This window comes from Cetorhinus maximus, unplaced genomic scaffold (genome assembly GCF_964194155.1).
Source record: "Cetorhinus maximus unplaced genomic scaffold, sCetMax3.hap1.1 HAP1_SCAFFOLD_1070, whole genome shotgun sequence".
NCBI classification, from domain to species: Eukaryota; Metazoa; Chordata; class Chondrichthyes; order Lamniformes; family Cetorhinidae; genus Cetorhinus; species Cetorhinus maximus.
The window spans coordinates 78,705-101,418 of record NW_027597012.1 but is presented as its reverse complement, the minus strand read 5'-3'; the positions used below and the strand labels follow the sequence as shown (position 1 = coordinate 101,418).

The 22,714-nt window shown below is 57.1% G+C and overlaps 1 protein-coding gene across 3 annotated transcripts in view; it reads left to right on the top strand.

The window, feature by feature from the left end:
• mbd1a (methyl-CpG binding domain protein 1a) overlaps positions 1 to 22,388 on the top strand; it is a 33,952-nt gene extending 11,564 nt beyond the window's left edge. For 2 of the 3 annotated variants that reach the window (XM_078536287.1, XM_078536285.1), the window contains 7 exons: positions 4,911 to 4,985; positions 6,210 to 6,287; positions 7,582 to 7,695; positions 11,118 to 11,219; positions 12,467 to 12,577; positions 16,018 to 16,098; positions 21,882 to 22,388. In XM_078536287.1, coding sequence (XP_078392413.1) covers positions 4,911 to 4,985; positions 6,210 to 6,287; positions 7,582 to 7,695; positions 11,118 to 11,219; positions 12,467 to 12,577; positions 16,018 to 16,098; positions 21,882 to 22,352 — 1,032 coding nt within the window. In that variant the 3' untranslated portion in view covers positions 22,353 to 22,388. The remainder of the gene's footprint in view (positions 1 to 4,910; positions 4,986 to 6,209; positions 6,288 to 7,581; positions 7,696 to 11,117; positions 11,220 to 12,466; positions 12,578 to 16,017; positions 16,099 to 21,881) is intronic. The other variant, XM_078536286.1, reaches the window with a different exon arrangement.
• Positions 22,389 to 22,714: the final 326 nt, after the last annotated feature.

Here is a 22,714-nt window from a genome sequence, read left to right as displayed (position 1 = left end):
CAGGCCATGAGGAAGGCTGGTGGTATGTTAGCCTTTACCGCAAGAGGATTGGAGGACAGGGGTAGTGAAACCTTGCTTCAGTTGTACAGGACCTTGGTTAGGCCGCACCTGGAGCGCTATGGTCCCCTTACCTTAGGAAGGACATGATTGCCATAGAGGGAGTGCAACAAAGGGACATCAGACCTATTCCGGCGATGACGGGACTGTCTTATGAAGAGAGGTTGGGGAAACTGGGCCTGTATTCTCTATAATAGAGTTTCGAAGAATGAGGCGTGATCTCATTGAAACCTACAAAATATTGAAAGGGATGGACAGGGGTAGGTGCAGGTAAGGTGGTCGGGGAGTATAGAACCAAGGGGGCACAATTTCAAAATAAGGGAGAAAGCCACTTAAGGACCGAGATGAGGGGAAACCTTTTTACTCCGAGGGTTGGGAATCTTTGGAACTCTGTACCCCTGGGTGGAAGCTCAGTCACTGAGCGTATCTTGAAGCAGATATTGATAAATACCAACCACATACAGGGAGATGGGGACAGTGTGGGGAGAAAAGCGATTGAAGTGGACGGCCAGTCATGATTGCATTGAAGGGCGGAGCAGGCTCGATGGGCTGAATGGCCTACTCCTGCTCCGATGTTCCCACATCTTCAGTCCTTTAACTCAGTACGCCCTCTGGGGTAGAGAACAGGGACTTTTCACTCCTTTGCTCTGATTTTTATAAGTAAACATGTTACCTTTTGAACTGCAATTATCTAAAGACTGTGTGTGTGTGTGTGTGTGTGTGTGTGTGTGTGGAGCCTAAACTGCCTCTAGATGTTTACCAGGGTTCAAACTGAGGGAACAAGCATATAACTGCGCAAAGATGAGTGGCGGGGCAGATGGTTGGTCAGAATATAAAGAACGGCAGAGGAAGACTCAAAGGTTAATCAGGAGTAAGAAATGAGAGCCTGAGAGGAAGCTGGCTAGAAATGTAAAAACGGATAGCAAGAGTTTCGACAGGTATTTAAAAAGGAAAAGAGTAAGTGAAGTGAGTGTTGGTCCTCCAGAGAGTGACGGTGGGGAGTTAATAGGAGATAATAAGGAAATGGCGGATGAATTGAATGAATATTTTGCTTCTGTCTTCACTATAGAGGATACAAAGGACATTCCAGTCATAGCTGTAAATCAGGAGGTGGAAGGGAGAGGGGGGAACTTGGTGAAATTACAATCACTAGGGGAAGTGGGACTGAGCAAACTGATGGAGCTGGGGGCTGACAAGTCTCTGGGTCCCGATGGGTTTCATCCTAGGGTCTCAACAGAGGTGGCTGATGAGGTCGTAGATGCATTGGCGTTAATTTTCCCCAAGTTCCCTAGATTGTGGAAAGGTTCCATCAGACTGGAAAGCAGTAAATATAACCCCTCTATTCAGGAAGGGAGGAAGGCAGACAACAGGAAACCATAGGCCAGTCTGTCGTGGGGAAGGTGTGAGAATCGATCATTAAGGAGGTTGTAGCTGGGCACTTAGAGAAACTGAAGGTAATGGGGAAGAGTCTGCATGGTTTGGTGAAAGGGAAATCACGTTTAACCAATTTACTGGAGTTCTTTGAAGGAGTAACATGCGCTGTGGGTAAAGGGGAGCCTGTAGATGTGCTGTACTTGGATTTCCAGAAGGCATTTGATAAGGTGCCACATCAAAGGTTATAGCGGAAATTAAAGCTCATGGTGTAGGGGGTAACGTGTTAGCCTGGATAGAAGATTGTCTGGCTGATAGAAAGCAGAGAGTAGGCATAAATGGGCCTACTTCTGATTGGCAGGATGTGACAAGTGGAGTCCCACAGGGGTCAGTGCCCGGGCCTCAGCTTTTTACTGTTTACATCAATGAGGAGAGCGAAGACATGGCAGCTAAATTTTCAGATGACGCAAAGATAGGGTGGAAAGTATGTTGTGAAGAAGACATAAGGAGGTTGCAGACGGATGTAGATAAGGTGAGTGAGTGGGCAAAAAATGTGGCAGATGGAGTACAATGTGGGAAAATGTGAAGTTGTTCACTTTGGCAGGAAGATTAAAAAAGCGGAGTATTCCTTAAATGGAGAACTGTTGCAGAATTCCGAAGTGCAGAGGGATCCAGGTGTTCGAGTGCGTGGGTCATGCAAGTAGAGCAAGTAGTTAAGAAGGCTAATGGAATGCTATCCTTTAATGCGAGAGGGATGGAACATAAAAGCAAAATACTGCAGATGCTGGAAATCTAAAATGAAAATTGCTGGAAAAACTCAGCATGCTGTCAGACCTGCTAAGTTTTTCCAGCAATTTTTTTGTTTTTATAACAGTAAGGATGTTATGCTTCAGTTGTACAGGGCATCGGTGAGACCGCACCTCGAATACTGTGCGCAGTTTCGGTCTCCTTATTTAAGGAAGGATGTAAACGCGTTGGAGGCAGATTGGAGGAGGTTTACTGGGTTGAGACCTGGAATGAGTGGGTTGTCTGGATGAGGAAAGGTTGGACAGACTGGGCTTGTTTCCACTGGAGTTTAGGAGAGTGAGGGGGTGATTTGATTGAAGTATATAAGACCCTGAACAGTCTCGACAAGGTGGGCGCAGAAAGGACGTTTCCTCTTGTGGGTCAGTCCAGAACTAGGGGGGGGGTCACTGTTTTAAAATTAGGGGTCGCCCTTTTAGGACAGATGAGGAGAAATGTTTTCTCTCAGAGGGCTGTGCGAGTTTGGAACTCTCTGCCTCAGGAGGCGGCGGAGGTGGGGTCATTGAATATTTATAAGGCCGAGGGAGATAGATTCTTGTCAGGCAAGAGAATCGAAGGTTACCGGGGTCAATGGGAATGTGGAACTCAACAGATCAGCCATGATCTTATTGAATGGCAGAGCAGGTTCGATGGGCCGAATGGCCTACTCCTGCTCCTGTTTTATATGTTTATAGACCACTAAACGAAAAGTTATATTATTAAAAAACATGTGAATCACAAACTAAATATTCAAAACAATTGGGATGTAGAATAACCCCTAACAGGGTAACAGGGCCACTACAATACTCCACAGGAATATTACCTTCCGGCCCCCTCTCTCGCCGCTCCCCCCTCTCTCGCCGCTCCCCCCTCTCACCGCTCCCCTCCCTCACCGCTCCCCCCTCTCGCCGCTCCCCTCTCTCGCCGCTCCCCTCTCTCGCCGCTCCCCTCTCTCGCCGCTCCCCCCTCTCGCCGCTCCCCTCTCTCACCGCTCCCCCCTCTCACCGCTCCCCCCTCTCTCTGCTCCCCACATTCACCGCTCCCCTCTCTCACCGCTCCCCTCCCTCACCGCTCCCCCCTCTCTTGCCACCCTCCCCTCTCTCACCGCTCCCCTCTCTCACTGCCCCCCTCTCTCACCACTGCCCTCTCTCTCACCGCTCCCCTCTCTCACCGCTCCCCTCTCTCTCGCCGCTCCTCTCTCTCACCGCTCCCCTCTCTCACCGCTCCTCTCTCTCACCGCTCCCCTCTCTCACCGCTCCCCCCTCTCACCGCTCCCCTCTCTCACCGTTCCCCTCACTCACCGCTCCCCCCTCTCACCGCTCCCCTCTCTCACCGCTCCCCTCTCTCACCGCTCCCCTCTCTCACCGCTCCCCCCTCTCACCGCTCCCCTCTCTCACCGTTCCCCTCACTCACCGCTCCCCCCTCTCACCGCTCCCCTCTCTCACCGCTCCCCTCTCTCACCGCTCCCCTCTCTCACCGCTCCCCCCTCTCACCGCTCACCTCTCTCACCGCTCCCCTCACTCACTGCTCCCCTCTCTCACCGCTCCCCTCTCTCACCGCTCCCCCCTCTCACCGCTCCCCTCTCTCACCGTTCCCCTCACTCACCGCTCCCCCCTCTCACCGCTCCCCTCTCTCACCGCTCCCCCCTCTCACCGCTCACCTCTCTCACCGCTCCCCTCACTCACCGCTCCCCTCTCTCACCGCTCCCCTCTCTCACCGCTCCCCTCACTCACCGCTCCCGTCTCTCACCGCTCCCCTCTCTCACCGCTCCCCTCTCTCACCGCTCCCCTCTCTCACCGCTCCCCTCACTCACCGCCGCTCCCCTCTCTCACCGCTCCCCCCTCTCACTGCTCCCCTCTCTCACCGCTCCCCCCTCTCACCGCTCCCCTCTCTCACCGCTCCCCTCTCTCACCACTCCCCCATCTCTTGCCTGCCTCCCCTCTGCTCGCTTCTGCCTCGCCCGTAGTGACGGTTTTCACCTCTGCCGTGCTGGGGTGAGTCTCCCTGCCACTCACATAACCAGGGAAGGAGAGAGGACTTTAAACTGAACAGGAGGTGCTGAGGGACACCAAGCTTGGGTAGAGGTAGCAATTCAAGCTGTAGAGTCAAGACAGGAGAGCAAAATAGTAACATGAGAACTGAGGGTCAGAGAATGGCAGGAAGGGACAGAGAGAGAACACCTAATAATACATCAACAGCCAAGACTCGATGTTACAAAAGTAACAAAAAGACAAAACTAAAGGCTCTCTATCTGAATGGACGCAGCATTCATAACAAAGTAAATGAATTGATGACCCACACTGAAGTAACTAAATATGATCTGAAAGCAACTACAGAGACCTGGTGACAAGGCAACATAGACCCGGTCCTTAATATTGAAGAGTTGAAGAGTACCTGACATTCAAGTAGAATAGGAATCTGGGTAAAGGTGGAGGGGTAGCTCTGTTAATCAAAGAGGGCATTGGTTCAAGAGCTTGATGACCTTGGTTCAGGAGATCTGCAGCCCCCCAACACTTGGCCATCCTGGTACCGCAGTCCCCTCTATACACCCCACAGCGGTTTCCACTGCAGCCCCTTCCCTGCTCCTATCCACCCCGCTCTCTCCTGTCCCCCCACCCACCTCCCCTCCCGTCATTCTGACAAGTGGATCGGAGTGATTTTCCCAGCTCTTCACACCTCCCTCTCCTCTCTTTCCACAGAAGCCGTTCCTCAAAGCACCTGAAAGCCACGACCGACCCTCGGTGATCAAACAGACCAGCAGCGAGCAGACACGGGTACGGCGCAGCCTGCGAGCATTTAGCGTTAGGAGGGGTGCGCGGGCTTGGCTCAGGTCCTCCTTCCTCACTCAGGCATCAGTGGGGACCCTCTGACAGTGCGGCGCTCCCTCAGCACTGACCCTCTGACAATGCAGTGCTCCCTCAGCACCGACCCTCTGACAATGCAGTGCTCCCTCAACACTGACCCTCCGACAATGCAGTGCTCCCTCAACACTGACCCTCCGACAATGCAGTGCTCCCTCAACACTGACCCTCCGACAATGCAGTGCTCCCTCAACACTGACCCTCCGACAATGCAGTGCTCCCTCAACACTGACCCTCTGACAATGCAGTGCTCCCTCAACACTGACCCTCCGACAATGCGGCGCTCCCTCAGCACTGACCCTCCGACAGTGCGGCGCTCCCTCAGCACTGACCCTCCGACAGTGCGCCGCTAACTCAGCACTGACCCTCCGACAGTGCGGCGCTCCCTCAGTACTGACCCTCCGACAGTGCGGCGCTCCCTCAGCACTGACCCTCCGACACTGCGGCGCTCCCTCAGCACTGACCCTCCAACAGTGCAGCGCTCCCTCAGCGCTGACCCTCCGACAGTGCGGCGCTCCCTCAGCACTGATCCTCCGACAGTGCGGCGCTCCCTCAGCGCTGACCCTCCGACAGTGCGGCGCTCCCTCAGCACTGACCCTCCGACAGTGCGGCGCTCCCTCAGTACTGACCCTGCGACAGTGCGGCGCTCCCTCAGTACTGACCCTCCGACAGTGCGGCACTCCCTCAGCACTGACCCTCCCACAGTGCGGCGCTCCCTCAGCACTGACCCTCCGACAGTGCGGCGCTCCCTCAGCACTGACCCTCCGACAGTGCGGCACTCCCTCAGCGCTGACCTTCCGACAGTGCGGCGCTCCCTCAGGAGTTGTTAGTGGGGTTGGGAGCGTCAAGCCTGGGTTATGCGGCTCGAGTCTGTCGTGTCGGGGCACCGAGCCAATGGAGGTTCATTCGCTGTTGCTCTGGAAGGAACGCAGCCCCGGGGGGAGAGCGGACTGAATGGGGTGGATGACACCCGCGGCTCTGCCTGGCGTCCCCACACCCCGAGTATCATTGCAACGGAAGCAGAACAGCGTCACCACGGCGGCGCAGTGGGAAGGAGCTTTGTCACTTCCCCCGGGACTGGGATATGTTGACGCCTGATCTAACCCGTTCCCCCCCGACCACCTTCTGTTTCCTCAGAGGCAGCCAGTCGAAGTCACACCCACTGTGGTCAAGCGGGACACGGCGGAGACTGATCCCGAATCCATCCCAACTCCGGTAATTCCAAATCCGGTTACTCTGGTGGTCAGTAGTGGGATTAGTTTGGGGATTGATACAGGGCTATGGGTAGAGAGCGGGGCAGTGGGATTAGTTTGGGGATTGATACAGGGCTATGGGGAGAGAGCGGGGCAGTGGGATTAGTTTGGGATTGATACAGGGCTATGGGGAGAGAGCGGGGCAGTGGGATTAGTTTGGGGATTGATACAGGGCTATGGGGAGAGAGCGGGACAGTGGGATTAGTTTGGGATTGATACAGGGCTATGGGGAGAGAGCGGGGCAGTGGGATTAGTTTGGGGATTGATACAGGGCTATGGGGAGAGAGCGGGGCAGTGGGATTAGTTTGGGATTGATACAGGGCTATGGGGAGAGAGTGGGGCAGTGGGATTAGTTTTGGGAGTGATACAGGGCTATGGGGAGAGAGCGGGGCAGTGGGATTAGTTTGGGGATTGATACAGGGCTATGGGGAGAGAGCGGGGCAGTGGGATTAGTTTGGGGATTGATACTGGGCTATGGGGAGAGAGCGGGGCAGTGGGATTAGTTTGGGGATTGATACTGGGCTATGGGGAGAGAGTGGGGCAGTGGGATTAGTTTGGGGATTGATACTGGGCTATGGGGAGAGAGCGGGGCAGTGGGATTAGTTTGGGACTGATACAGGGCTATGGGGAGAGAGCGGGGCAGTGGGATTAGTTTGGGGATTGATACAGGGCTATGGGGAGAGAGCGGGGCAGTGGGATTAGTTTGGGGATTGATACAGGGCTAGGGGGAGAGAGTGGGGCAGTGGGATTAGTTTGGGATTGATACAGGGCTATGGGGAGAGAGTGGGGCAGTGGGATTAGTTTGGGGATTGATACTGGGCTATGGGGAGAGAGCGGGGCAGTGGGATTAGTTGGGGATTGATACAGGGCTATGGGGAGAGAGCGGGGCAGTGGGATTAGTTGGGGATTGATACAGGGCTATGGGGAGAGAGCGGGGCAGTGGGATTGGTTTGGGATTGATACAGGGCTATGGGGAGAGAGCGGGGCAGTGGGATTAGTTGGGGATTGATACAGGGCTATGGGGAGAGAGCGGGGCAGTGGGATTAGTTTGGGGATTGATACAGGGCTATGGGGAGAGAGCGGGGCAGTGGGATTAGTTTGGGGATTGATACAGGGCTATGGGGAGAGAGTGGGGCAGTGGGATTAGTTGGGGATTGATACAGGGCTATGGGGAGAGAGCGGGTCAGTGGGATTGGTTTGGGATCGACCCGGTGTTTGTAATGTAAATTCTCTAACTGTTCTGCTTCCTGTTTCAGAGACCGATCAGTGAAACAGAAGCAGCCCCACATCGATCGGTCTCTCCCGTCATCAAACAGCGGGATGGCAGAGAGAGGCACTGCAGCAGAAAGGCTCTGCTGCTCTCTTCCCAGGTACTCATCCCCACTACCTGCTGGGCTGGGGGGGGGCTGGTGGATCGTTGGGAGGGGCGGGGGGGAGAGAGGCGTCGCTGAGCTGAGACAATGAGCTGAGGATCCCCTGCGTCCGCCTGGTCGGAGTATCGGAGATAAATCCGCGCCACGATTAGGGAGGGGAGGAGGAGGCGCGCTCGTTGGCGAGAGCCGCTCCATGGGATCCTGCTGTGCCCTCCGTCCACAACCTGCCTCTGCCGGCGTAACGATTGGCCGCGAGGTTGTTTTGGGACACCCCGCCCCCACCTCCCCGGGGGTCTTGCGACGGCAGCGTTGAGTTGGCGAGCTCCTCGCTCTCCCCTCCCCCGCAGGCTAAGCCCTGTACCAGGCCGGCACCCGCACGACTGGTTGGTTCGGACGGAGGGGTCCGTGCCTTCTTTTCCCCCCCCAACCCCCCACTCCCCTTTTAACCGGGCTGAGATGGGCAGCGCTGATCTCTCTCCCCCCTACTCCCACCCCTCCCAGCAACCTGTCACCCTGCGCAATGCATACAGAGAGCGGGAAGTGGTCTTCCTGGAGGATCCCAGTGCTGGGATCTTCACCATTCACCTCAACAAATCCGACTTTGGGATCCAAATAAAAAACACCATTTCTAAAGCTGCAGACGGCAACCGAGTTGGGCTGGGTTGGAGGAGGAGTGGGCAATCCTGAGGAGGATTGCGCCCAGTCACAGGAGGACATGAATACACTTTGCAGAACGGGCAAATAATGGTCCAAGCGAAGTTCAACACAGGGAAACGTGAGGTTGTACGATCCGGGAGGGGGAGTTGGGAGGTCACTTACTGCTTGGACGGTGCGGGTCTAGGTGGGGATACAGGGACTGAGAGATCTCGGGGTACACACAGACCCATCACTGAACGTCACCCCACAGGGTCACAAGGCCAGAGTAAAGGCAAAACCAAACACTGGCCTTTATTTCCAGAGGGACAGAGTCCACAAGAAACGGACGTTATGCTGAAGCTGTACTGAGCCTGGGTTAGGCCGCGCTGTGGGCAGGTCCTGGCCGCCATGTTATAAAAAGGGTATCGAGGCACTGGAGCGGGGCGGATATTTACAGAGGATGATCCCAGAAAGGTGTGGGTGTCCGTATCGGGGAAGGGTTAAAAAACAGGAAACGCTGGACAAACTCGGCAGGTCTGGCGGCAGCTGTGGAGAGACAGAGGCAACGTTTCGACACCTTACGTCTTCCCCCTTAGATAAACACATGAGGGGAGAAAGGAATAGAAGGATGTGGGGATGCGGGGGAGATGAAGTAGGGGGTGGGAGGAGGCTGGTGTGGGGCAGAATCACCAGCACGGAGCAGAGGGGCCAAATGGCCTGTTCCTGGGCCCTAGTTGAAATTAGGGCTACTGTGCGCGTGTGCAGAGTGTAGTAAATAAGGTTCGTGAGTTACATGCGCAGATTGCCATGTGGAAATATGATGTGTCGATAACAGAGACCTGGCTCGAGGAAGGGCAGGACTGGGTGTTAAATATTCCCGGATACAAAGTGTTCAGGACGGAGAAGAAAGGTAGAAAAGGAGGGGAAGGGTAGCGGTATTAAGGAGAACACGGCAATGCTGGAGAAGGAGGATGTCCCAGAGGGGGGGTCAAGGGCACAATCTATCTAGCTGGAGCTAAGGAACAAACATGATGCGATTACATTGCCCGATGTTGTCTGCAGGCCTCCGACCAGCGGGAAGGATGTGGAGAAACAGGTTTGCCAGGAAATTACGGAGGGGTGCAAGAAGAGCAGTTCAAATGGGCAACTTCCAATTTTCCTAACGCGGTTTGGGACAGTGGTCGTGGGAAGGGCGGTGGGGGGCAGGAGGGGCAGGAGTTCCTAAAGCGCGTTCAAGGAGACTCTTCGCCAGCAGTGTGTTTCCGGTCCGACCAGAGAGGAGGCGCTGCCGGACCTGGTCCTTGGGAATGAGGTGGCCCGAGTCGATCGAGTGTCGGTAGGCGAACGTTACGGGTGCAGTGATCGTCGTGTCACTGCCCATCTCGAGAGCAGTCAGGCATGGGCGATTAATGCTGGCCTCGCCAGCTCTGCCCACTTCCCGTCAACCAACTCTTAAAGAAGTGTTGAGGTTGGCTACGGAAAAGGACAGGCAGCAACGCAGAAGAAGGATTATTAACTCTTTTCCTCTCGAAGTGCCGTCGCTGTTGTAATTCGGGCATCTTGTGCACTGCGAGATACGGGTGACGAGGATGTGAGAGCAATGGCGGTGGGGGGGAGAAAGCAGCAGGAGTCAGGTGGACAGGAGAGGAGTTGTTTTACGCAGTGAACCTGCTGTGATCTGGGAATGTGCTGCCTCAAAGGGCAGGGGGAAGCAGGTTTACTTATCAATTTTTCAAATGGAGATGGACTCCCATCCAGCAGGACCAGCGATCGTGGCGCACCGAGATCAGGTTGCTGATGTTCCCAGCCGCACACTTAACCGCTCAAGGTCTCACTCTGTAATGTCCCAAGTGTATGTGACCATAGACTCAAAGGTGGCAGTCAGAATGTAGGTGCCCTGCGCCACGGGGAGAGAGAGAGGCAGTTGGTAGACGCCTGAGAGGGCAGGCAAGGGCTCTCCGACAGCGCAGCGCTCCCTCAGCACTGACCCTCTGACAGTGCGGCGCTCCCTCAGCACTGACCCTCCGACAGTGCAGCGCTCCCTCAGCACTGACCCTCTGACAGTGCGGCGCTCCCTCAGCACCGACCCTCCGACAGTGCGGCGCTCCCTCAGCACTGACCCTCTGACAGTGCGGCGCTCCCTCAGCACCGACCCTCCGACAGTGCGGCGCTCCCTCAGCATTGACCCTCCGACAGTGTGGCGCTCCCTCAGCACTGACCCTCCGACAGAGCGGCGCTTCCTCAGCGCCGACCCTCCGACAGTGCGGCGCTCCCTCAGCGCTGACCCTCCCACAGCGCGGCGCTCCCTCAGCACTGACCCTCCGACAGTGCGGCGCTCCCTCAGCACCGACCCTCCGACAGCGCGGCGCTCCCTCAGCACTGACCCTCGGACAGCGCGGCGCTCCCTCACCACTGACCCTCCGACAGTGCGGCGCTCCCTCAGCGCCGACCCTCCGACAGTGCGGCGCTCCCTCAGCGCTGACCCTCCCACAGCGCGGCGCTCCCTCAGCACCAACACTGGGCGAGGGTCGGCCTGGATTACGGGATGAGGGATTTGAGCTACGACCCTGACGATGTTGGTCGTGCGGACAGATGAAAGAGCTGGATTGACGTTCGGGGGAGCAGGTTGAAGTGCGGCCTCCCGGGCTTCGATACCCAATCAGCAGTCCAGCCCGGCGTTGGCGCAGTGTCCAGCGGCCGGATGCAAACAGCCTGGGGGCCCGACCTGCCGAGCGAGAGAGAGAGAGAGGATGTGCCCAACACGTTGTCTGTTTTAATTCCAGGAAGCAGAGGCGAAGGACCTGTCCACTCGGATTGTCCCTCCCGTGATCCAAGAAGGGGCCACGGAGCCAGCCAGCACCCATCGGCCACCCGCCTCGCCCAAGGTAAGAGCTTCGGAACGAGGAGGCCTGGGTGCTCCTCAAAAGAAAGCCCTTTCGCCCCCCCTCACCACCCCCTCAGGATCTCTTGAAGCACCTCACGGCCGACAAAAGAGACCTTCTGAACTGCCGCCGCTTCACCGTCGTCACGTCAGGAAACACGGCAGCCAGAACGCGCATGGCAAGATCCCACCAGCGGCGTGGAGGTCACGGCTCTCACCGTCTTGTTTTATTTGTTGCTGGAGAGGCGATTGTTGTTCGCGGGGTTTCAGGATAAACACCGCCCCCTGCTGGCCTCAGCCACTTTTCTCCCAGTCGTGGCCGCGGGATCTTTTAAATCCCCCCGGGAGAGCTTAACGTCTCATTCTAATATAGCGCCTCCGACAGCGCGGCGCTCCCTCAGCGCTGACCCTCTGACAGTGCGGTGCTCCCTCAGCACTGACCCTCCGACAGTGCGGCGCTCCCTCAGCACTGACCCTCCGACAGCGCGGCACCCCCTCAGCGCTGACCCTCCGACAGTGCGGCGCTCCCTCAGCGCTGACCCTCCCACAGTGCGGCGCTCCCTCAGCGCTGACCCTCCCACAGTGCGGCGCCCCCTCAGCACTGACCCTCCGACAGTGCAGCGCTCCCTCAGCACTGACCCTCCGACAGTGCGGCGCTCCCTCAGCACTGACCCTCCGACAGTGCGGCCCTCCCTCAGCACTGACCCTCCGACAGTGCGGCACTCCCTCAGCACCGACCCTCCCACAGTGCGGCGCTCCCTCAGCACTGACCCTCCGACAGCGCGGCACCCCCTCAGCGCTGACCCTCCAACAGCGCGGCGCCCCCTCAGCACTGACCCTCCGACAGTGCGGCGCTCCCTCAGCGCTGACCCTCCGACAGCGCGGCGCCCCCTCAGCGCTGACCCTCCGACAGTGCTGCGCTCCCTCAGCACTGACCCTCCGACAGTGCGGCGCTCCCTCAGCGCTGACCCTCCGACAGTGCGGCGCTCCCTCAGCACTGACCCTCCCACAGTGCGGCGCTCCCTCAGCGCTGACCCTCCGACCGCGCTGGCACCAGGGAGCAGTGTTGGTCCTGGATTACGGGGCTCGAATCTCTGGTCTGGAAACCGTATCCTCCTGACTGGGAGGCGGGAGAGGTAGGTGGCACCCAGCTGGCTCTTTCTGTCATCGTCTCCACTGGGTCCCTTCCTTACTCAGCGACTGCACCGCGGAGGGAATATTAACCGCTCCTTTTCATTTTCTCCCCCCCAGAGAGCTGCGGAGCCGGAGGTCCGGGCTTCCGGAGTTCCGTCTAATTCCCGGATCATCGGAGGGGCAACTCCGGAGCAAAACCCGGGGTACGGGCGTTCCACTCCTGCTGCGGTAAGAGAGGCTGGTTGCCTTGCCCCCATACTTCGCTTGTGTCCCTCGGGAGGGTCCAGAGGACTTGCATTTATGTAGCACCTGTAACAGAGCAAATCATCCCCAGGGCGCTTCACGGGAGCGCAAATCGGACAGGATCTTACCCCGAGCCACACGCGGGGCTGTTAGGGACAGGTGACCAAAAGCTCGGTCAGAGAGATCGGTTTTTAAGGAGCATCTTAAAGGAAGAGACAGAGAGATAGAGAGAGACAGGGAGAGACAGAGACAGGGACAGAGACAGGGACAGAGACAGAGAGAGAGAGACAGAGAGAGAGACAGAGAGAGAGAGACAGGGACAGAGAGAGAGAGAAATGGGGAGAGGTCTAGGGAGGGAATGCCAGAGCTCAGGGCCAATGGCGAGAAACTACTCCCTCTGCTCGTTGGGGAGGGTGTTGTGGGGGGCGCAGGGGGATGGGGTGCAGAGTGGAGTCCAGAACAAGGGGGCAGAACCTTAAAATTAGGGCCAAGCTGTTCAGGGGTGATGTGAGAACATAAGATACAGGAGGAGGCCATTCGGCCCCTCGAGCCTGCACCCCTATTCAATAAGATCGTGGCTGATCTGAGTGTGGCCTCAACTCCACTTTCCTGCCCGTCCCCCTCATCACCCTCGACCCCCCCCTCGTCAATCAGAAATCTGTCTCACTCGGCCTTGAATATATTCAGTGACCCGGCCCCCGCTGCTCTCTGGGGGGGGAGAGAGAATTCCACAGACTGACCACCCTCTGAGAGAAGAAATTCCTCCTCATCTCCGTCTTCAATGGGAGACCCCTCATTCTGAAACTGTGCCCCCCTCCCCTCGTTCTAGATTCCCCTCCACGAGGGGCGGGAAACATCCCCTCAGCATCCACCCTGTCAAACCCCCTCCCCTCAGAATCTGATATGTTTCAATAAGATCACCTCTCATTCTTCTAAACTCCAATGGGTAGAGGCCCAACCTGCTCAACCTTTCCTCATCAGACAAACCCCCTTCGTCCCAGGAATCGGCCGAGTGAACCTTCTCTGAACGGCTTCCGATGCGAGTCTGTCCCTCCTGAAGTGAGGGGACCAGAACTGTCCACAGTGCCCCAGGAGCGTCCTCACCAACGCCCTGTCCAGTTGTAGCAAGACTTCCCCACTTTTATACTCCATCCCCCACCCCTCGCAATAAAGGACAACTTTCCATTTGCCGTCCCTAATCACTTGCTGCATCTGCATACCAACTGTTTTGTGATTCATGTCCCAGGACACCCAGATCCCTCTGCACCGCAGCCTTCTGCAGTCTCTCTCTGCATTTCAATAATATCCTGCTTCTTTCCTGCCAAATTAGACAAGTTCACATTTTCCCGCATTGTACTACGCCTGCCAACCTTTGCCCACTATCAGTATCCCTCTGTATCCTCCTCACAGCTTAGTTTCCGACCTATCTCTGTACAATTAGGCTACATTGCAGTTGGTCCCTTCATCTAAATTGTTGATATAATCAACAGGTCTTGTGTTCCCTCAAGTACCGAGGATTGGCGGGTGGGGAGGGGGGATCAGATCGCCGAGTTTAAGATGATTAAAGGAATTCGACAGGGTCGATATTTCCTCTGGGTGCGTAGCGGGGGGTGTTGGGAGTCCAGAACAAAGGGGGTAAAAATTCGAGCCGGACCGTTCAGGGGGGATGTCAGGAAGCGCTTCTTCACACAAAGGGGAGTGGGAATCCGGAACTCTCTCTTCCCTCATCACCATCACCACCCCCCACCGCCCGCCCAACCCCAAAAAGCTGTCGAGGCTTGAGTTGAGTTGGGAATTTCAAAACTGAGATTGATGGATTTGTGTTGGGTTAAGGGAGGATTAAGGGTTATGGAACTGAGGTGGGTAGGTGGAGTTAAGATACAGGTCAGCCACAGTCTGATTGAATGGAGGCACAGGCTCAAGGGGGCCGAATGGGCCTCCTCCTGTTCCTGTGTGACAGGCTCAAGGGGGCCGAATGGGCCTCCTCCTGTTCCTGTGTAACAGGCTCAAGGGGTCCGAATGGCGTCCTTCTGTTCCTGTGTAATAGGCTCAAGGGGTCCGAATGGCCTCCTTCTGTTCCTGTGTAATAGGCTCGAGGGGGCTGAATGGCCTCCTTCTGTTCCTGTGTAATAGGCTCGAGGGGACTGAATGGGCCTCCTCCTGTTCCTGTGTAACAGGCTCGAGAGGGGGCTGAATGGCCTCCTCCTGTTCCTGTGTAACAGACTCAAGGGGGCTGAATGGGCCTCCTCCTGTTCCTGTGTAACAGACTCAAGGGGGCTGAATGGCCTCCTCCTGTTCCTGTGTAACAGGCTTGAATAGGGGGCTGAATGGGCCTCCTCCTGTTCCTGTGTAACAGGCTTGAATAGGGGGCTGAATGGGCCTCCTCCTGTTCCTGTGTAACAGGCTTGAATAGGGGGCTGAATGGGCCTCCTCCTGTTCCTGTGTAACAGGCTCGAGAGGGGCTGAATGGGCCTCCTCCTGTTCCTGTGTAACAGGCTTGAATAGGGGGCTGAATGGGCCTCCTCCTGTTCCTGTGTAACAGGCCCGAGAGGGGGGCTGAATGGCCTCCTCCTGTTCCTGTGTAACAGGCCTGAGAGGGGGGCTGAATGGGGCCTCCTCCTGTTCCTGTCTAACAGGCTCGAGAGGGGGGCTGAATGGGGCCTCCTCCTGTTCCTGTGTAACAGGCTCGAGAGGGGGGCTGAATGGGCCTCCTCCTGTTCCTGTGACCCGCCTTGACGGTTTAGAACTCTGCAGCGATTGCGACTAGCTGTTTCAACGGACCCAGGATAGTGGAGTTGGAGGGCACAGCCTGCAGTATCCCGCCTTAAGTAAGGAGGCAGTGTCTCCTCCGAGTGAATAAACAAGCTGTGGGACAGGTAATGGAGGTGGTGCCACAGTGGGGCGGGTGTGCAGTCCCCGGGGGGAGATTTGAGGTTCCTTTCAGAAGATGGCATTGTGGGTATCCAGTACAGGAGTAACTTGTGTGGCAGGACCTGTGGTGAGTGCGACATTTTTCCTACCAGCCCCTGGTGCCCAAAGTCCCTGACCACAGGGAGTTCCCCTCCACCTCATGTCTTAAGTCTCTTGTAGTTGAACTGATGGAGTGAAGCGAGGTTAGACGTGGATGTTGGGGGTGGGGCATAACTAGGCCAAGGCGCACCACCATAATGCAGCCCCCCCCTCCCCCTCTCCGCACCTCCCAACCCTTTTAGAGTCCTAAATCCTCCCCCTCGAATCATTTCTCGATGTAATTCCTGATGCCCACGTTTACAACTGGGAACTGCCTATGTAAACATGTCACGTGGTAATTCCACCCTCCCACCACTGGTGGCGCTGCTGCTGCTGCCGCAGAGGCGGCGGGGGCTGGGAGGAGATGCACGCGGCTTGTCATTGTCTTTAATTTCTTTCAACTCTTCCGAACCAAGGGTGAAGCAGGTCAGTCAGTCCCGCCGCAAAGCCTGGAAGAGGTTAACAGTGATCCCGATGACGACAGCAGTTTGCCAGTGGTGAGTCTCCGCTGGTGGCGATGGCGTCAGGGGGTTCGTTTCATGCAGCACCCGTGCCAGGCTCGGCGTGCCAGGCTCGGTGTGCCAGCGTCAAAGGGTTTTTTAGGGGGTGGGGCTGCTGGGTCGATCTTGGCCTGGGCCGCTCGGGTGGGCTAGGGCGGGGTGGAGGGGGTGGGTGGAAGAAAGGAGACCAAGAGACCTCGCAGCTCGGAGCGAGGCCGGGCAAGGTGTCAGGTTAGCCGCCCAACACTCCCCCTTCTGTTGGGTCATCTTGGCCACTCATGTACTCTCTCTCTCTCTCTCTCCATCTCTCTCTCTCTCGCTCACCATCTCTCTCCATCTCTCTCTCTCTCTCTCTATCGCTCACCATCTCTCTCCATCTCTCTCTCTCTCTCTCTCTCTCTCTCTCCATCTCTCTCTCTGTCGCTCACCATCTCTCTCCATCTCTCTCTCTCTCTATCGCTCACCATCTCTCTCCATCTCTCTCTCGCTCACCATCTCTCTTCGTCACTTTCTTACTCTCCGTCTCTTGCTGTCTGTCTCTCGCTCCCCGTCTCTCCCGCTCCCCGTCTCTCCCGCTCCCCGTCACTCCCGCTCCCCGTCACTCCCACTCCCCGTCACTCCCGCTCCCCGTCACTCCCGCTCCCCGTCTCTCCCGCTCCCCGTCACTCCCGCTCCCCGTCTCTCCCGCTCCCCGTCACTCCCGCTCCCCGTCCCTCCCGCTCCCCGTCACTCCCGCTCCCCGTCTCTCCCGCTCCCCGTCACTCCCGCTCCCCGTCACTCCCGCTCCCCGTCACTCCCGCTCCCCGTCTCTCCCGCTCCCCGTCTCTCCCGCTCCCCGTCACTCCCGCTCCCCGTCACTCCCGCTCCCCGTCTCTCCCGCTCCCCGTCCCTCCCGCTCCCCGTCACTCCCGCTCCCCGTCTCTCCCGCTCCCCGTCACTCCCGCTCCCCGTCTCTCCCGCTCCCCGTCCCTCCCGCTCTCTTTTTCGCTCTTTCCCTCTTGTTCTCTGTCAGTATCTCCTCTCTATCTGCATCATTCTCTCGCTGAATCAATTTTTCTACTCGTTGTCTCTTGCTTCCTGTCTACCTGTCTGTATCTCTCTATCAGTCTATCCATCTTCCTCGTTCCCTCTGTCTGTCCCATTTTCTGTCTCCAATTCTTACCTTCCACCCCCCCAATGTGGCTCTTTCTCCCTGTTGACTCTCTATCTGTCTGGCCCTCTCTCTCTCTCTCTTTCTGTCTGGCTCTTTCTCTCTCTCTTTGCCTGGCACTGCCTCTCTCCATTTCTCCCTCTCTCTCTCTGTCTATCTCTCTCTCTGTCTGTGTCTGGCTCTGTCTGTGTCTGGCTCTTTCACTCTCTTTCTCTCTCTCTCTCTCTTTGTCTCTCTCTTCCCCCCCGACGCCCGTATCTCTTCACCACCCTTGCCACCTGCCTCAAGCCCCTCTCTCTCCCTCACCTGCCTCAAGCCCCTCTCTCTCCCTCACCTGCCTCAAGCCCCTCTCTCTCCCTCACCTGCCTCAAGCCCCTCTCTCTCCCTCTCATCCACCATATTGCCTCCCCCTGTATCCCCCCACCCCCGGACAGAATCTGAACGTCCATGTGGCTAGGCCGTTTTTGAAGGCACTTGGCGCGGGTAGTGGTGGCGGGGGGAGGGATGGGGCAATGGCAGGTGCTTTGGGAGCCTGGTCAAGGAGCAGCCTGGAGCTGTAGGCCCAGGGCAGGCTGCCTGGCTGTCTGTCTGCTCCCCCAGCGGTAGGAGGGCAGTGGAGGGTGAGGGAAGAACGATGCCTTCAAAGTGAACCTCACATGGACTGGGAAGCGAGCTGGCTTCCCAGCGGCTTTGTATCGATGGGACAATCCCTGTCACCCCAGCCTGGGAGGAAGCGGGGCGGGAGCACAGGAGAACAGCAGGGCAGCCCCTCCGGGTAGCGTGACAATCCGTTTAAGAACACGTCTCCTGCTCGATACGTAAACAGAGACACTTTATCAGCACCGCGCCCAGTGAGTGATGCTATCTTCAAAGTACGAAGCACATTTCCTTGTCAACACTTCTGTTTCAGATTGATAGATAGTCCCCCGTGTGTCTCCAACTTTGTCCCAAGTCACAGGCAGGAGTGAAGGGTGGGGGGAGAGAGGGTTTACTGAGTGACAGTGTGAGAGAGCTGGATTAACATCAGTAGAGATACAGTCAGTAACACAGGGTGCTGGGGGGAGAGAGGGTTTACTGAGTGACAGTGTGTGGGAGCTGGATTAACATCAGTAGAGATGCAGTCAGTAACACAGGGCGCTGGGGGGAGAGGGGTTACTGAGTGACAGTGTGAGAGAGCTGGATTAACATCAGTAGAGATACAGTCAGTAACACAGGGCGCTGGGGGGAGAGGGGTTACTGAGTGACAGTGTGAGGGAGCTGGATTAACATCAGTAGAGATACAGTCAGTAACACAGGGCGCTGGGGGAGAGGGGTTACTGAGTGACAGTGTGAGGGAGCTGGATTAACATCAGTAGAGATACAGTCAGTAACACAGGGCGCTGGGGGGGAGAGGGGTTACTGAGTTACAGTGTGAGGGAGCTGGATTAACATCAGTAGAGATACAGTCAGTAACACAGGGCGCTGGGGGGGAGAGGGGTTACTGAGTGACAGTGTGAGGGAGCTGGATTAACATCAGTAGAGATACAGTCAGTAACACAGGGCGCTGGGGGACTTTGACCATCCTGTTAATCATCTTGTCTACAGTTATTGATTGCCAGTCGTGGCCCTGTCAGGCCTTGCTGGCGTGGGTCAGGGTACAGGTGGATGTACAGTCGGCAGTTGAGGGGGTGCGGGGTTCTGCTGCTGTGGCTCGAGAGCTGTTAATTTGATGCAGGTTGTGTCGCTGCTCTCTGGGACCCTCTGAATGGTGGAACGGGCCTGCCGGTCTGACCCAGTGACGGGCTCTGGAGGCAACGCTGGGTCCACGCAACTCGGCAAAGGGAGGGGTGATCAGGTTTCAAGGCTGTAGGCAATATGGCGGGTGGGGTGGCGAAGGCACCCAGGGTGCGGTGCTCTGCAATGGCTGAACTGCGTCTCCGCTCAGCTTGCAACGCGGGCATTCAGGAGGACTAGTCACTGCCGGCAAGCGAGTGATCGTGCTGGGATCGGTGATCGAGATACGGAGAGTGTGGAGAGAGAGAGATACTCGCGTTTCCCGTCTCTCTCAGCCTCGTGAACTCTTGTCGTTCCCTCAAAAGTAGCTGTAACTACCCCACCCGCCTGTTTGAAATCCCACCCTTTGTAAAATGATGGAACTGGTGAGCAGTCTCTTGCTGTCAGCCTCCCACAGGGCAGGCATCTCCTGTCACTCCTGGTGCACACACAGTCGCACACGAGCGGTCTCACGCTCAAGCACGCAGTGGCACACGCAGCTCCCTTGCGCGCGCACTTCTCTCTCCCCCGCGCGCACAACCGCGCTCCACATTCTTTCGCGCAACACAAGTCGCCCGTGCACGGTTTCCCCCCGCGCGCAGAGTCGAGCCTGCGCAGTCCCGAAGACGTGTGCGCACGCGCCCCGGCGCATGCCCTGTCTTATCGCGCACGCGCGCATTCAGTCACGCGTGCAGCGCCCCTCCCTCGCGCGCGTGCTCTGTTTCTCACGAGGTCAGACGTGCGCCCGTGTGCGAGCAGCCCGGCACGAGCTGTCTTTCCCCGCGCCCCCGGTCATGCGCGCAAGTCTCTCCCGCTTGTGCACCCGCACGCAGCCACACACGCGAGCTGTCTGCGTCCATCTCTCTCTCTCTCGCGCGCGCGCAGACAGATACAGACAAGCACTCAGCCCTTGGAGAACTTTGCAGACAGGCACACACCTCTCAGTGGACTGGCTTCTCCCGCCCAGGCCGCGTCGGCCTCTCTTGCTTCAGCACGAGACTTTAAGAATCATATTTTTTAAAAAATAATAATCATCTCTCAGCGCTGGCTGAATGTGTACCCGTTCAGTAAAGGCCAGGTCTAGCCCAGGTGACCACAGAACGATCCTGGGGCTCAAAGGGTTAAGTCCGAGGGCAGGTCGCCCAAACCGGGCGTGTATTGCCGCGAGTATCGAAGATTAAGCGGGAATCTGATCGAGGGGTTTCGGATGATTAAAGGATTCGATGGGGCGAAGTTGGGGTGGGGGGAAGTCCAGGACCAGGGGGGCAGGAAGCACTTTGTCACACAAAGGGGGAGTGGGAATCTGGAACTCTCTCCAGCCCACCTTCCCCCCACCCCCGGCCCTCCGAAACGCTGTCACGGTTGGGTGGGGGGTGTCCATTGTAAACTCAAACCCGAGATTGATCAGATTTTTGTCGGGTGAGGAGATGAAAGGTGACAGAACCGAGGCGGGGAGATGGAGCTGATACAGATCGGCCGTGGTCTGATGGCGGGGACAGGCTTGAGGGGCTGAATGGCCACTTGCTGTTCCTGTGACAGGGTCTTAGGAAACTGTCTGGCACTCGGCGAGTCATCGCGGGTTTCTCCAGCCTGACTGACTGGGTTTGTATTCTACCCCTGTGCCCTCTATCTCTCTAACTCTCTCACACACATTCCCTCACTCTCACACATCCTGTCTCTCACACACATTCCTTCTCTCTCTCTCTCACACATTGTCTCTCTCACTCATTCTCCCTCTCTCACATTCTCCCTCTCTCACATTCTCTCCCTCCCTCTCCCACTCTTCCTCTCTCACATTCACTGACACACACTCTCTCTCACACACTCACTCTCTCGCGCTCGCTCTCGCATTCACGCTTGCTCACACATTTTCACTCACTCACACATTGTCGCCATCACACATTCTCTCTCACACACATTCTCTCTCTCACACATTCTCACTCTCACACACATTCTCTCACATTCTCGCCATCACACATTCTCACTCTCTCACATGCATTCTCACTCTCACACATTCTCTCTCACACACATTCTCTCACACATTCTCACAAACACATTCTCGCCATCACGCATTCTCACTCACACACATTCTCACTCACACACATTCTCACTCACACATTCTCGCTATCACATATTCTCACTCTCACACACATTCTCTCTCTCACACATTCTCACTCACACACATTCTCACTCACACATTCTCACTCACACATTCTCACACACACACATTCTCACTCTCACACATTCTCACTCACACATTCTCTCTCACACGCATTCTCACTCACGCATTCTCACTCTCACACATTCTCTCTCACGCATACTCACTCTCTCACACATTTTCTCACACACATTCTCATTCTCTCATACATTCTCTCACACACACATTCTCACTCTCACACACATTCTCTCTCACACACACATTCTCACTCACACACATTCTCACTCTCACACGCATTCTCTCTCTCTCATTCTCTCTCATTCTCGCTGTCACACACATTCTCGCTGTCACACACATTCTCGCTGTCACACACATTCTCACTCTCTCACATTCTCACTCTCACACACAATCTCTCTCTGTCTCACATTCTCCCTCTGTCTCTCGTTTTCATACACACATTCACTCTCTTTCACATTCTCTCCCTCTCATGTTCTCTCTCTCTCGCGATCTCCCTCTCCCTCTCGCGTTCCCTCCCTCACGTTCCCTCCCTCGCGTTCCCCCCTCGCCTTGCCCCTCTTGCCTTCCCCCTTTCGCTCCCTCTCACGCTCGCCCTTTCTCACCCTCTCAGGTTCTCTCTTTCATCCTCTCTCTCTCTCTCTCTCTCTCACGTTCTCTCTCTCACACTCACTGTTCTTGTCTCTCTCTCTCTCTCTCCGGCAGATCACACAGATCTTCAGCCTGGGATCCCCCTACATGATGATGACCCTGGAGCCGCTGCTGCGGAACTTCATGCAGGAGCTGATGGTGATGCCCCTCCCCGCCTCGTGGGTGGTCTGCTCGTCGCTGGGCCCGGACGTGCAGCTCATCCAGCTCTCCCGCAAGTCCCCGGTGTCCGACGCCGTCGTCCAGATCCGGCCCGGCTTCTTCTTCCACGTGCTGGTGCGCGGGCTGCCCGTGCCCCTGGGCCACCGGCTGTACCGCAGCCACCCGGCCCAGCTGACCACGGTGGACGACGTGGTGGACCTGATCAGCGACCTGGAGACCTACCGGGTGTGCGCCGGCTACCCGCAGCTCCGCAACGCCAAGCCCCCACCCGCCGCCGTGGCAGCCCTGCTCCCTCGCGAGCGCTCCTCCTACTGCGAGGTGCTGGTGGACAAGGACCGGTGCTTTCAGTGCGCCATCACCCTGTGAGCCTCCGACCTCTGACCTCTCCCCCCCACCCCCCGACCTCCCTCTGCCAACTCGCTCCCCACCCCCCCTGCCCCACCCTCGCGGAAGGAAGGTGTGGGAACGGAGCCAGGGAGAGGTGGGGTGGTGGGGAGGGGGGGCGTGGGGAGGGGCTGAGGGGCTTCTCGTAGATGACACTAAATCACGGCACTCGCACACGGGGGAGAGAGGGAGCGAGATAGAGACAGAGAGAGAGAGAGAGAAGACGATTGAAACACTGGATTATGCCGCCTCGTATATCCGCGCCGTTCGGCGGGAACTCCGACCCCCCTCCCCCACCCCCCCCCCCCCCCATTTCACCCACACCCCCCCTCCCCCAAGAGCAA